The sequence below is a fragment of the Heptranchias perlo genome, chromosome 4 (genome assembly GCF_035084215.1).
Source record: "Heptranchias perlo isolate sHepPer1 chromosome 4, sHepPer1.hap1, whole genome shotgun sequence".
In the NCBI taxonomy this organism is placed as follows: domain Eukaryota; kingdom Metazoa; phylum Chordata; class Chondrichthyes; order Hexanchiformes; family Hexanchidae; genus Heptranchias; species Heptranchias perlo.
The window spans coordinates 3,894,155-3,910,049 of NC_090328.1; the positions used below are offsets into that span (position 1 = coordinate 3,894,155).

General features: G+C 44.7%; 1 protein-coding gene across 3 annotated transcripts in view; it reads left to right on the forward strand.

Annotated features, from left to right (window-relative positions):
- Positions 1–15,895, forward strand: part of rictora (RPTOR independent companion of MTOR, complex 2 a) — a 302,106-nt gene that overhangs the window by 270,966 nt on the left and 15,245 nt on the right. For 2 of the 3 annotated variants that reach the window (XM_067982377.1, XM_067982378.1), the window contains exons 31-35: positions 1,407–1,481; positions 3,622–4,669; positions 7,652–7,829; positions 13,388–13,472; positions 14,228–14,452. In XM_067982377.1, the coding sequence (XP_067838478.1) occupies positions 1,407–1,481; positions 3,622–4,669; positions 7,652–7,829; positions 13,388–13,472; positions 14,228–14,452 (1,611 nt within the window). The remainder of the gene's footprint in view (positions 1–1,406; positions 1,482–3,621; positions 4,670–7,651; positions 7,830–13,387; positions 13,473–14,227; positions 14,453–15,895) is intronic. The other variant, XM_067982379.1, reaches the window with a different exon arrangement.

Genomic DNA, 15,895 nt, shown 5'->3' on the forward strand with positions numbered 1-15,895 from the left:
GTTAGGATTTTAGTTACACCTGAGAGAAAATCTTCAAATCTGAAATACAAACAGAAAATTCTGGAAATACACCGCAGGTTAGTCCGAAGAAAGCTTGGGTTTGAGGTGGGATCTTTCCTCAGGAGGTTTGCTGAAGACACCCCCCCCACTCCGACCATTAGCCTGTTTCTCTCTTTCAGATGCTGCCTGACCTGCTGTGTGTTTATAGCGTCTCAAGTCTCCTATTTCTATTTCATATTTTCAGCAGTTGCTGTTTCTCTTATCCTCTGAGTAGATAGATGATTACAATAGATTTCAGAGCTTTGAGCCCAGCTTTACACCTGGGAATGAAGTTGGAAACAAGTCTCCTGAATGAATTATTGCAAATCAGACCATTGTGCGACACACACACACACACACTTCGGCTGTTTTTATATTGGTGTAGTTGTGTGACATTTTGGGGGGGGTTTTAACCCCCCCCCCCCCCCGCCCCAATAAGTCAGGTGGGAGGAGTGGGTGGCATTAAATTGATAAATATGTGGAACCCGCCTACTTTCGGTTTTATAGTGGCGCGTTTGGGGAAGTCAGAGTAATCTGTGTTCCTCCGATTTTGGGAGCTATTTGAATTTAACGGCTGTGTGCCGGGTTTCCCAGGGCTCGGGAGACCCAGCAGCTAAGGGAGGCAGGAGCTGCCAATCCAGCAAGTAAGGATTATTTCCACGGGTTAACAAAAGTCGGCAAGTCAGCTGCTCCTTGTGTCTCCATACACTGTTTGGCTGCGGAATGTTGGAATTGAGCTGGGATCCACTGCTGTTTTCCTTTTCTTGCTATAAAAAGGAAGTAAGGATGTCCTATTAGGAGACAGGATTATTTCAGCTTCTTCACAGGAAGTGAAAGGACTCATGTTAAATACAACTATTGATCCTTCATTTTTCTCTCTCTCTGTACAGAAGTACCTGGCCATCACTTGGAAAATGCCTGCAGTGATATTGAAATCAGTAGCTTTGTGGGTGAATCACAGACCCAGACCCAGACCTACATCCCATCACTCCATGGTGCAGCATTCCTGGAGAGAGTGGGATTGTGGCCTTCATCATGTAGTTTCAATTTAAAAATAACAGGTTCCTGGGTGCTGACCCCAGCGACTGGCAAGTTAACTTTGGGAATGTCCCGTGGCTGCACAAGACCAGCAGATGGGGAACGGTGGGGGAAGCAGCACATCATGAAACCAATATCAAAGCAGCTTTAGGGTTTTCCCTCAATGCAGAAAAACCTTTCTCTCTGTGCCACCAGTTTCCATTATGGAACTATGAGGTCAAATGGGCTGAAGGGCCTTCACCACCTGAGTCTGTCCTGTGATGTTAGAACACTGTCCTTTACAATTTCTGAATTTTGCATCTTTGTCGATTCGTTTTGTTTTCATCAAGGTGAGGGATGTCAGCGCTGGGGAATGGAACGTCTCTCCACCCCTGAGACCCACAGTCAGCTGCGAGCAGTCCCAGGTCAGGTACAGCACGGGTTAGATGCAGAGTAAAGCTCCCTGTACACTGTCCCATCAAACTCTCCCAAGGCAGGTACATAGGAACAGGAGTAGGCCATTCAGCCCCTCAAGCGTGTTCTGCTATTGAATTAGATCACGGCTGATCTGTACCTCAGATCCATTACCCTTGAAACCCTTACCTAATAAAAAGCTATGGATCTCAGTCATGAAAATTTCAATTGACCCCCAACATTCACAGCCTTTTGGTTGGTGGGTGGGGGGGGGGGGTTCCAGATTTCCACTACCCTTTGGGTGAAAAAGTGCTTCCTGATTTCACTCCTGAATGGCCTAGCTATAATTTTAAAATTGTATGCCCTTGTACTCGATTTCCCCCAACAGAGGAAATAGTTTCTCTGTATCCTTTTATCATTTTAAATACCACAATTAGATCACTCCTCAATCTTCTAAACTCAAGGCAATACAAGCCAAGTTTTTGCAACCTGTCCTCACAATTTAACCCTTTTAACCCAGGTATCATTTTGATAAATCTGTGCTGCAACCCCTCTAGTGCCAATATATCCATCCTGATGTGTGGTGCCCAAACTGAACACAGTACTTCAGATGGGGTCTGACCAAGGCTCTGTACAAATGAAGCATAACTTCTCTCCTTTGTGTCCAACCCTCTTCAGATAAAGGGTAACTTTCCATTAGCCTTTTTGATTACATTTTGTACCTGTGCAGTAACTTTTAGTGATTTGTGTACCTGGGCACCCAAATCCCTTTGCTGTACAATTTTTAGTGCGTCACCATTTAGAAAATATTCCGATTTGTCTTTCTTGGATCCAAAGTGGATGACCTCACACTTGCCCACATTGAACTCCATCTGCCGCAGTTTTGCCGACTCACTTAATCATTGTCCCTTTGTAACTTTCAGCTTCCGTCTACACTATTTACTGTTCCTCCTAACTTGTTATCTACAAACTTGGATGTACAACCCTCTATTCCTTCATCCAAGTCACTAATATGTAGGGTGAAAAGCTGAGGCCCCTGAACAGATCCCTGGGGAACACCACTTGTCACATTCTGCCAATCAGAGTACATTCCCATTATCCCTACTCTGTCTCCTACCTGCCAACCAATTTTCAGCCCATGTCCTCAGGTTACCTCCAATTCCATGTGCTCTCATTTTTGCCAATAATTTCTTGTGCGGAACCTTATCAAATGCCTTCTGGAAGTGCTTATAGACAACACCCATGGACAATCCCCTGTCCACTTAGTCAGTGACCTCAAAAAATTCAACTACATTAGTCAGATACAGCACTGGTTAGATAAACACTCCCAGGGCAGGTACAATACAATTTAGATGCAGTGTGCAAAATAGCAGCGCAATTATCAGTTTGTGTCTCAAACCTGGGGTTGTGTGTGGAAAGTGTGTTTTGAGCTGTATATCACAAGGGTGAACTACTGGTGGGTACAGGTCTGTCACTGGTGGCGGGACTATTGAGAGGTGATGAATTAAGAGCATTATACAAAAAACTTACTGTGCAATATTAAAGTGTAATGGCCTTCAATATGGAGATCCATCTCTTATCTCCTTAACTGAAATATTGGTACCAGTATGGTCCCATCAAACTCTCCCAGGTGAGGTACTTCATGGGTTAGATGCAGAGTGAAGCTCCCTCTACACAGTCCCATCGATCCCACTCCCAGGGCAGGTAAAGCACAGGTTAGATACATAGTAAAGCTCCCTCAGAGTAGCTTCCCCTAGTGCACTAGGATTAAGATTTTCTTTTCTCTCACCAGCCGTCCTTGTGGTCTCTGTTAGGAAGATGATCAATTTAGTGTCAAATTACAGGCAGTTTTGTGCCATGGTATGTTGCCAACAGGGGTTCAATTTAGATAGCACATAGGGACCATTACAAATGGTAGAGAGCAACCCTTCCTCTAGCCTTTATGACAATATTAGTTGGAGCCCAGGCCTTAGTGATAAAAGATCCATTCTCTAGATGGCTGCACTAGTCAATTCTCCCAAGAGGTAGCCGTTCTGTAGTTTGGCTTGTTTCAACCCTGTCATCTCAATTGGACCGGAGACCATAGAGCTCTTCACATAATCAATACGAGTTAATGGACAAATGCTAACTGTGGGCTGCTTTGTGTTTCAGGCATGTTTATAATGGAAGATGATCGATATGGGAGCAGCACAACTAGCACCTTCTTCCTGGATATCACTGAGGAGGGAGACCAGCCTTTGCTAGAGAGGCCCAAATCGGCCAAGGATAAGGATCGAAGCCCTCTGAGCATCCTCAGCTCTTCCAAATTCGTCACCCGGCGCTTCTTCAACAATCTGACCTCGCTGCCCAGCAAGAAACTGCGCAGTAGCAGCGAGTCCAAGTCCGCAAAGGCAGCAGCAGACAGGAAGCAGGTCCAGCGGCGCATCCGGGCAGTCACTGAGCCGGCCAACAGCACCGAGTATCTGCACAGTGAGGTATTCACCAGTGTCTTCAATGGCAGCCGAATGCACAAGAGCCACACCTTGAGCTTGGAGACCTCGTTCGTCGGGAGCAGGGATCAAGGCAACGGAGGAAGCTCACAGAGCATCTCCGAGTCTGAACTGAAGCGCCCAAAGACACTGTTGGGGGATAATCATCGGGAGCAGATAATCAAGGAGAGGTCGATGGGGGACGGCACAACTGGTACGCAGTTCAAAAGTCGTAGCCAGAGCTTTAACACAGACACCACAACGAGCGGCATTAGCTCTATGAGTTCCGTCAGCTCTAGTCCATCTGGTGAAACCGTCCGCCTGGATCCTGCCAACGCCGATACAGACTGCGGCAGCCTGAACACAATAGTCAGCGCGCGAACAGTGAAGACAAACATGTCCCTCACACCCCAGTCCAACCACCTACCCCTGTCCAAGTCAAACTCCGTGTTACTGGTGCCCCCGGGATCTTCGCACACGCTCCCCCGAAGGGCGCAGTCACTCAAAGCACCTTCAGTCACTACCATAAAGAGCCTGACTGACTACAACTTCAGCTACACGAGCCCGCGTGATGCTTTCGGGTACGCCACGCTGAAGCGATTACAGCAGCAGAGGATGCACTCGTCACTGTCACACTCTGAGGCCCTGGCATCCCCAGCAAAGGATGTGCTGTTTACAGACACGATTACCATGAAGACGGGCAGCCTGGATTCGAGGCTGACACCGAGAAGGTAATGAGAGGATTGATGAGGGCAATGCAGTTGATAATGTGTAAATGGACATTCAAAAGGCGTTTGATAAAGTGCCACTTAATAGGCTTGTCAGCAAAATTGAAGTTCATGGAATAAAAGGGGCAGTGGCAGCGTGGATACAAAATTGGCTAAGTGACAGGAAACAGAGTTGTGGTGAACGGTTGTTTTTCGGACTGGAGGAAGGTATACAGTGGTGTTCCCCAGGGGTCGGACCTAGGTCCAGTGAATTTTTTTGACATATATTGATGACTTGGACTTGGGTGTACGGGGCACAATTTCAAAATTTGCAGATGACACAAAACTTGGAAGTGTAGTGAACAGTGAGGAGGATAGTGATAGACTTCAAGAGGACAGAGACAGGCTGGTGAATGGGCGGACACATCGCAGACGAAATTTAATGCAGAGCAGTGCGAAGTGATGCATTTTGGCAGGAAGACTGTGGAGAGACAATATAAACTAAATGGTACAATTCTAAAGAGAGTGCAGGAACAGAGAGACCTGGGGTTTTTGTGCATAAATCTTTGAAGGTGGCAGGGCAGGTCGAGAAAGCGAAAGCATACGGGATCTTGGGCTTTATAAATAGATGCATTAAGTACAAAAGCAAGGAACCTTTATGTTGAACCTTTATCAAACATTGGTTCAGCCACAACTGGAGTATTGTGTCTTAATTCTAGGCACTGCACTTTAGGAAGGATGTGAAGACCTTAGAGAGGATATAGAAAAGATTTATTAGAATGGTTCCAGGGATGAGGGACTTCAGTTACATGGATAGACTGGAGAAGCTGGGGTGGTTCTCCTTAGAACAGAGAAGGTTAAGAGGAGATTTGATAGAGGTGTTCAAAATCATGAAGGGTTTAGATAAAGTAAATAAAGAGAAACTGTCCCCATTGGCGGAAAAGTCAAGAACCAGAGTACACAGATTTAAGGTGATTGGCAAAAGAGCCAAAGGCAACATGAGGATAAACTTTTTTACGCAGTACGTAGTTATGATCTGGAACGCACTGCCTGAAAGGGCGGTGGAAGCAGATTCAATTGTGGCTTTCAAAAAGGAATTGGATAAATACTTGAAGGGAAAATATTTGCAGGGCTACGGGGAAAGAGCAGTGGAATGGGACTAACTGGATTGCTCTTACAAAGAGCTGGCACTGGCTTGAAGGACTGAATGGCTTCCTTCTGTGCTGCAACCATTCTATGATTTTATAAGAAGGGATCGATCAGGCTAATAGGGGTGTACTACAGAGCACCTAATAATGGAAAGGAGGAAGAGGAAGAAATATTTTAAGCAAATATGTGAAATGAGTAAAGGGCATAGAATAATAATCGTTGGATTTTAACTACCCTCAATAAACTGACAAGAAGAGATAGATAAAGGGCTACAGGGAATGGAGTTTTTACAATGTGTGCAGGGCTCATTTCTCACCCAGTATGTAAATCGCCCAACAAGAGAGGAAGCACTGCTGGATCTAGTAATGGGAAATGAACCAGAACAGATAAGAGAATGAAGCATAAGGGAACATCTAGGCAATAGTGATCACAACATAATATGGTTTAAGATAAAGATTGAAAAGGACATGAGTAAGACTAAGACCAAAGTAATAAATTGGAAAACCAAGCACTGGGGTTCATTTCTAGAGGGATAGAATTGAAAAGCAGACAGAACCTTGTTTAGACCACACTTGGAGTACTACGAACAGTTCTGGTCTCCACACTATAGAAAGGATATGGGGCACTGGAGAAGGTGCAAAAAAGATTTACTAGGATGGTCCCAGAAATGAGAGATTATACTTATCAGGAAAGATTGAACAGGCTGGGGCTCTTTTCTCTAGGAAAGAGAAAACTGAGGGGTGACCTGATAGAGGTCTTTAAGATTATGAAAGGGTTTGATCGGGTCGAGGTAGAGAAGATGTGCCCACTTGCGGGGGAGATCAGAACTAGGGGCCATAAATATAAGATAGTCACTAACAAATCCAATAGGGAATTCAGGAGAAACTTCTTCACCCAGAGAGTGGTATGAATGTGGAACTCGCTACCACAAGGAGTAGTTGAGGTGACTAGAATAGATATATTTAAGGGGAAGCTAGATAAACACATGAGGGAGAAAGGAATAGAAGGACACTTGATAGGGTGGGAGGAGGCTCACGTGGAGTGTAAACACCTGCATGAACATGTTGGGCCAAATGGCCTGTTTCTGTGCTGTGCATTCTTTGTAATAAAGGAGGAAAGGGAGGCAGAGAGGGAATTGCAGAGTGCAGGGCTTAGACGGCTTAAAGCACAGTCACCAATGGTGGGGGAGAAAGGAATGGGGGGTACATAAGGCTGGAGTTGGAGGAATGCAGAGTTTAAGGAGGATTGTAAGGCTGGATACGTTATAGATAGAGAGGGGTGAGTCCATGAATGGATTTAAACACGAGGATGAGAATTTTAAATTTGAGACTTTCTGGGGATTGGGAGCCAATATAGGTCAGTGTGGACGGGGTGATGGGTGAATGGGATTTAGTGTGAATTAGGTGCAAACATTTATTCCTTTGCTGAATTAGATTGATCACAGCTGAGGCAACTAGGGAGTTGCAGTTGATCTCTGTGTACTTCAGCCAGCTAGGGAGAAGTTAGGATAAGTTTTCTGCTCCTGACTCCTAACTAGTGACCCCTGCTGAATTGTGGACGTTGGGGTGAGGACAGAAACGTGCACTGCTGTGATACCCCCTTGGTCAAGTGGCCTACAAACACTTACTGTGGTGAGGTATCGAAGGACAGCCAGTTCCGGTGGAACTATGACCCAGCAATAGTCGACACCTTCAAGAGAGGAGAAGGGAAAATAAACTCTAATGAAGTCAAACAGAAATTACTGGAACACAGAGTGGTTGACACTTTGGATATTCCTGTGGTTGTGTATGCTATCGGTTGGTCACCAGAGACTGCTTACAACTTGATGCTCTGATATCTGTTTATCTTCTCGATCAGGTTCATCAAAGCCCTGAGCTTCGCCTCACTGGACAAAGAGGATTTATTAAGTCCAATTAATCATACAACACTTCAGCGCTCTTCCTCCGTACGCTCCATGGTCTCCAATGCCACCTATGGCAGCACAGACGATTACATAGGCCTAGCACTGCCCAGCGACATCAACGAGTTGTTCCAGGTAGGAGTAGTGGAGGGTTGGCACCATCAGCCAGAATGCTGCCCTTAATGTCTGGGACCAAGGTAGCGTGCAACCCACAGAAGGTTGTTCCGTGAACCCCATTAATGCATGTCTGTCATTGTTTGGGAGGTGTGTATGTGTCATTGTTTGTGGGTGGGGAGGTGTCTCTGCACCCCTTCCAAGGCCTTGACATCCTTCCTAAAGTGTGGTGCCCAGAATTGGACACACTGCTCCAGCTGGGGCCTAACCAGTGTTTTATAAAGGATTCAAATTCCTGGGACACTGGAAACGGTTCTGGGGGAGGTGGGACCAGTACAAACCGGACGGTCTGCACCTGGGCAGGGCCGGGACCGCTGTCCTAGGAGGAGTGTTTGCTAGTGCTGTTGGGGAGGGTTTAAACTAAAGTGGCAGGGGGTTGGGAACCTGAGCAGGGAGAGAGAGGAAAGCGTAACAGGAAGGGACAGAAGGTATGGAGTAATAGGTAAAGTGTTAAAAAAGGAAAAAGCAGGAACTAAGCGTCACAAAACAGATTTGAAAGTTCTTTATCTGAATGCACGTAGCATTCGTAATAAAATGGACGAGTTAACGGCACAAATAACTACGTATGGGTATGATCTTGTGGCCATTACAGAAACATGGCTGCAGGGTGACAACGACTGGGAATTAAATATGCCAGGGTATTTAACAATCAGGAAGGACAGGCAGGAAGGAAGGGGAGGTGGGGTGGCTATGTTAATAAAGGAAGGAATCACTGTAATACAGAGAAATGATATTGGGACAAAGCATCAAGATAATGAAACAGTTTGGGTGGAGATAAGGAATAATAAGGGAAAAAAACATTAGTGGGCGTAGTATATAGGCCTCCTAATAGTTGCAACTCTGCTGGAAGAAGTATTAATCAGGAGATAGTCGGGGCATGTAATAAGGGAACAGCCATAATTATGGGGGATTTTAATTATCATATTAACTGGACAAATCAAATTGGGCAGAGCAGCCTTGAGGACGAGTTCATTGAGTGCATCAGGGATGGATTTCTTGAGCAGTATGTAACTGATCCTACAAGGGGGCAGGCAACCTTGGACCTGGTCCTGTGTAATGAGTCAGGATTAATTAATAATGTCCTAGTTAAGGATCCCCTTGGAACGAGCGACCACAACATGGTTGAATTCCATATCCAATTAGAGGGTGAGAAGGTTGATTCTCAAACAAGCGTACTGAGCTTGAATAAAGGAGACTATGATGGTATGAGAGCGGAATTGATTAAAGTGGACTGGGAAAATAGATTAAAGGGTAAGACGGTACATGAGCAGTGGTGTTCATTTAGGGAGTTATTTTACAACTTTCAAAATAAATATATTCCACTGAGGAAAAAAGGGTGTAAAAGAAATGACAGCCACCCGTGGCTAAGTAAAGAAATCAAGGATAGTATCCGACTAAAAACAAGGACATATAAGGTAGCCAAACTTAGTGGGAGGATAGAAGATTGGGAATTCTTCAAAAGACAGCAAAAAGTAACTAAAGGATTGATTAAGAAAGGGAAGTTAGATTATGAAAAGAAATTAGCAAAAAATATAAAAACAGATAGCAAGAGTTTCTATAGTTATATAAAAAGAAAAAGGGTGGCTAAGGCAAACATAGGTCCCTTAGAGGATGAGACCGGGAAATTAATGGTGGGAAACATGGAGATGGCAAAAATGCTGAACAAATATTTTGTTTCAGTCTTTACAGTAGAGGACACTAAGAATATCCCAACACTGGACAAACAGGGGACTCTCGGGGGGGAGGAGCTAAATACGATTAAAATCACTCAGGAGATGGTACTCAGTAAAATAATGGGACTCAAGGCGGATAAATCCCCTGGACCTGATGGCTTCCATCCTAGGGTCTTGAGGGAAGTGGCAGTAGGGATTGTGGATGCTTTGGTGATAGTTTTCCAAAATTCCCTGGACTCAGGAGAGGTCCCGGCAGATTGGAAAACTGCTAATGTAACACCGTTATTTAAAAAGGGTAGTAGGCAGAAGGCTGGAAATTATAGGCCAGTTAGCTTAACATCTGTGGTGGGTAAAATTTTGGAGTCGATTATTAAGGAGACAGTAACGGAACATTTAGATAAGCATAATTTAATAGGACAAAGTCAGCATGGCTTCATGAAGGGGAAGTCATGTCTGACAAATTTGCTTGAGTTCTTCGAGGATATAACGTATAGGGTGGATAAAGGGGAACCAGTGGACGTAGTGTATTTAGACTTCCAGAAGGCATTCGACAAGGTGCCACATGAAAGATTATTACTTAAGATAAAAAATCACGGGATTGGGGGTAATATTCTGGCATGGGTGGAGGATTGGTTATCAAACAGGAAGCAGAGAGTTGGGATAAATGGTTCATTTTCGGACTGGCAACCAGTAACCAGTGGTGTTCCACAGGGGTCGGTGCTGGGTCCCCAACTCTTTACAATCTATATTAACGATTTGGAGGAGGGGACCGAGTGCAACATATCAAAATTTGCAGATGATACAAAGATGGGAGGGAAAGTAGAGAGTGAGGAGGACATAAAAAACCTGTAAGGGGATATAGACAGGCTGGGTGAGTGGGCGGAGATTTGGCAGATGCAATATAATATTGGAAAATGTGAGGTTATGCACTTTGGCAGGAAAAATCAGAGAGCAAGTTATTTTCTTAATGGCGAGAGACTGGAAAGTACTGCAGTACAAAGGGATCTGGGGGTCCTAGTGCAAGAAAATCAAAAAGTTGGTATGCAGGTGCAGCAGGTGATCAAGAAAGCCAACGGAATGTTGGCTTTTATTGCTAGGGGGATAGAATATAAAAACAGGGAGGTATTGCTGCAGTTATATAAGGTATTGGTGAGACCGCACCTGGAATACTGCATACAGTTTTGGTCTCCATACTTAAGAAAAGACATACTTGCTCTCGAGGCAGTACAAAGAAGGTTCACTCGGTTAATCCCGGGGATGAGGGGGCGCACATATGAGGAGAGGTTGAGTAGATTGGGACTCTACTCATTGGAGTTCAGAAGAATGAGAGGCGATCTTATTGAAACATATAAGATTGTGAGGGGTCTTGATCGGGTGGATGCAGTAAGGATGTTCCCAAAGATGGGTGAAACTAGAACTAGGGGGCATAATCTTAGAATAAGGGGCTGCTCTTTCAAAACTGAGATGAGGAGAAACTTCTTCACTCAGAGGGTGGTAGGTCTGTGGAATATGCTGCCCCAGGAAGCTGTGGAAGCTACATCATTAGATAAATTTAAAACAGAAATAGACAGTTTCCTCGAAGTAAAGGGAATTAGGGGTTATGGGGAGCGGGCAGGAAATTGGACATGAAGCTGAGTTCGGATCGGTCAATGCCCTGTGGGTGGCGGAGAGGGCCCAGGGGCTATGTGGCCGGGTCCTGCTCCGACTTCTTGTGTTCTTTAGATTTGTGGTTGGGATCAGATCAGCCATGATCTTATTAAATGGCGGAGCAGGCTCGAGGGGCCGATTGGCCTACTCCTGCTCCAATTTCTTATGTTCTTATGTTCTTATGTTCTTATGTTTAGCATAACTTCCTGGCTTTTGCACTCTATTTATAAAGCCAAGGATCCCGTATGCCACGTTAATAGGCTTCTCAACTTGTCCTGCCACCTTCAAAAACTTGTGTACGTACATCCCAGTTCTCTCTGTTCCTGCACCACCTTTTAAAATTGTACTATTTCATTTATAGTGTCCCTCCTCATTCTTCCTACCAAAATGAATCAATTCACACTTCAGGTGACATGAGGAAAATCTTTTTTATACAGCGAATGGTTAGGATCTGAAATGCACTGCCCGAGGGGGTGGTGGAGACAGATTCAATCATGGCCTTCAAAAGAGAACTGGATAAGTATTTGAAAGAAAAAAATTTGCAGGGCGATGGGGATAGGATGGGGGAGTGGGACTAGCTGGATTGCTCTTGCATAGAGCTGGCGTGGACTCAATGGGCCGAATGGCCTCCTTCCATGCTGTAACCTTTTCTATGATTCTCTGCATTAAAATTTCATCTGCCATGTGTCTGCCCATTTCATCGATCTGTCTGTTCTCCTGAAGTCTGTCACTATCCTTCTCCCTGTTTACCGTAATTCCGAGTTTCATGTCCTCTGCTGACTTTGAAATTATGCCATGTACACCCAAGACCACGTATATTAATATATCAAAAAGAATAGTGGCCCCAACATCGATCCCTATGGGATACCACTGCACACTTCCCTCCCGTCTGAAGAACGTTCGTTCACCACTACTCTCTGCTTCTTGTCCGTTAGTCAATTTCTTGTCCACACAGCCGCTGCCTCTTTAATCCCATGGGTTTCAATTTTGTTAACAATTCTATCATGTGGTACTTTATCAAATGCCTTTTGAAGGTCCATATACACTACATCAACCGCACTACTCTCACCAACGCTCTCCGTTACTTCATCAAAGAACTCGATCACGTTATTCAAACACAAATTGTCTTTAACAAATCTGTGCTGGCTTTCATTTATTAACCCATATTTTTCCAAGTGCCAATTAATTTTATCCCAGATTGGTGTCTCTAAAAGTTTGCCCACCACCGACATTAGGCTGACTGGTGTGTAGTCGCCGGATTTATCCCTCTCCCCTTTTATGAACAGGGGTGTAACATTTGCAGTCTTCTGGCACTACACCCATATCTAAAGAGGATTGGAAGATTGTGGTTAGAGCCTTTGCAATTTCCATCCATACTACCTTCAGCAATCTAGGATGCATCTCATCTGGACCGGGTGACTTTTCTACTTTAAGCGCTGCCATCCTTTTAAGTATCTCCTCTTCATCTATTTTTATTCGATGCAATTTCTCTGCTACCTTCTCCTTCATACTTTCACATTGGCAGCATCCTTTTCTCTAGTGAAGACAGATACAAAGTACTCATTTAGTACCTCAGCCATGTCCTCTTGTCTCCATAAGATCATCTCCTTCTTAGTGCCTATTCAGCTCCACTCTTCTTTTGAGTACCGTTTTACTATTTGTGTGTCTATCATTGTGGAAAGAGCGATCTGCTTTTCATATGGGGGTCAAATCATTCAATTCAAAGACAAGTTTTCTTGAGGCTGTTTAATTGGCAACTGTACTTGAATGGGCAAATTCCACTTTGAATCTGGTAAGTGGCTAATGTGTTTGAGGGATGCTTTTTGAATTTAATTTTTTGAAGTATATCTTCATAGGATTTTGAATGGTGTATCTGAGGTTCACTTCCACCAAGTCAGTAGTTGTTCTGTAGCCGTCAATGATAAGTGCAAGACAGAGGCCCCATAAATGACTAATTGGGGACCTTGTTTGGCCACTCAATATTATGTTGAATGTTAGCACAGAAGAGGTGCCTTTGTTGTTTCCTACATTCTAAGGAGAATAGTGAAGTCCCCAATTACTGTAAACCTACTATTCATTTATCTATATGCTGTTTAGTAAATCTGACTAGTAGTTTGCAGCCTAAGCCATGGTCTGGTAGTGTACATTCTTAAAGTGAAGCTGTACGATTAACAGTTCCATCTTGCACTTATCCCCCAGGTAAAAGAGACTCCATACTTCCAGCAGAAATGTAGCCCGCCTGAAGAGGACTACTCGTTCCAAGGGCAAGGATCAGCCGATGCAGGTGAGTGCAAATACCTGGCCAGTCCTGCTAACCGTCCCGCGACTTTTACTAAAATGCGCAGGCAGATGCATGGAAATCCAGTGAGGGCAGGATTCAACTCTGCTATGATACTGTCCACAGTTGAATAGCATGCCAACGCTTTCTGTCTCACAAAGAATGGCCGCTTGGGTGAGGTACTGGAGGGCTGCCATATTCTGTGGAACTCTGTCTGGCAGAAGTTATCACCTTCAGGCGAGAAGTTTGTTGATTGGAGGAAGTGACTTTGGAGTGAACTGATCTCGGCCAGGGTACCAGTAGGGGCGCCACAATTGACCTTGTGGTCCCTGGGCTAGAGTGAAAAATATCAACCAAGTACCTGCTCCTGATCTTTACCCAGTTATTCCTGCTGCAAAATGACACTGTGGGCATCAACTGAGAACGGGATTGGGCATGGCTGTGATGTCCCACACAGTCAAACAGCCTGCCAACACCCTCTGTGTAAGCTCCTTCATGAAGATTGACCATTTGGGGAGAGGTGTTAGAGGACCATTGACACTGGGGAATTGTGCCCCAACATGTCAGGAGGAGTGACGGGAAAATTGGCAGGAATAATCGCTCCTAATAGAACACCTGTGGAGAGTGCAACAGGTTTGAGAATGAGTGTCACTTACCCTTGAAGAATGCAGCAGGGTTTTAGAGTAAATGCATCTCACCTTGGACATTGCAGTAGAGTTTGACCGTGGGATGCCTAATTGAGTTCTGCTTCGTTCCTTTAGACTCAACATCATCCCCTTGTTCTCGGAGTCCCTACCAAGAGCTCCGGCCGCAGATCAGTTTCACAGAGGCAATGTTGAAAGCATCAGAAGGTGCTCCTTCAGTTGACGCTACAGAGGAAACGGGCTTACAGGAGCACACAGATGATAGCTGCCTATACTGTGTGTGCCTGCGGATCCTCGGCTGCCCGCCCAACAGTCAGTGCGCTTCCACTTTAAACCGTGCAGGTGAGTACAAGTCGTCCTGCAGTTTGACTGGGTGACCCCTCCCGAGCCTCCAATTTCTCGCACCATTACAACCTTTCTTGACCCTAATTTATCAATATTATGGTGCTGCTCCTTTAAACGGTCCTCTCCTGTTTCTCTTAAGCTGCAAATATTGCATCCTACTCCCTGCCTTCTTGCTGTGTTGAAATCAAGACTCATTGCACCGTCTTCTACTCTAACTCACACTTTCCCAGGGCCTTAAAACTGTGACTCTTCATTTTCCTCTTACAATCTATGTTACACAATGGACTTTGGCAATTCACCTGGATTACTCAATGAAAACAAAATGAGCAGTTAATTGGTAGATTAAATTTGTCTCAGGACTAGCATCTGCTCAGACTGTACACAGCCCCCAGGATTCGGGGGATCTGCGCTCCTGGCAGGGCAAAAGTCCTTGCAGAAGACAAGTCGTGTTTAATTGATGCTGGGCTGACGGAATGGCAAAAGTAGCTGAGAAAAGTGCAGGACAGTGGAAAACACTCAGTCTCAGTTTGAACGGTGTGGGCTAAGTCCCACTCCAGATCACAGGTCATAATCTAGGCTGAAACTTCACTGCAGTCCTGAAGGAGTGCTGAATTGCTGGAGGTACCATCCTTCAGATTAGATATTGGACTGAGACCCCTTTAATTTAAAATAATTCCTTGCTCCATGAAATGCTTTTGAGTCACTTCTCAGATGTGATATGGTACTTATTACAGATTTTGGATTTACACAAGATATTTTCTCGGGTTCAGCGACCCTGGGAAGTCCAATAAGCAGATCCCATGTTCCCTGTGATCCGGAGTTTACCGTTACTGGCCTATATTTAGTCATACAATAGCATGACCTGGGGATTGTTACAACGAAATCCCTTGTTGTGTCGGCTAGATATTGTAATCTCCCACATGCATTTCTCCTATTTTCCCAGACACTGAATTGCCGAATATTCTAGTAAGGCAATTGTAAACCAACCTGCTGGGAACGAACAGAATAACATTTGCAGTGAATTTTGATTTATTTCATAGTTTCTATTTTATGAGAAGCATTATCAGTATGCACACTATCCCTGTTAGTAGGCTAGCAATTTCTCTGAAACTAGTCAGCACCAAACCAAAGAAAGGAGGTGCCAAACTCTGTGCCTTGCTTCCTTTCCAGATTTCAACAGACTCTGTTCTTAGCTGAATAGGAAGCCAAATCTCTGACCTGCCTCCAGCTTTCCTTGGCAGTGATTGACCAGTCAAACAGATACGGTAGCATAGTGGTTATGTTACTGGACTAGTAATCCATGAGGCCTGAACTAATATTCCGGAGACATGAGTTCAAATCCCGCCACGGCAGCTGGGGAATTTAAATGCAGTTAATTAAAACAAAAAATCTGGAATAAAAAGCTAGTATCAATGATGGTGACCGTGAAACTAGCGGATT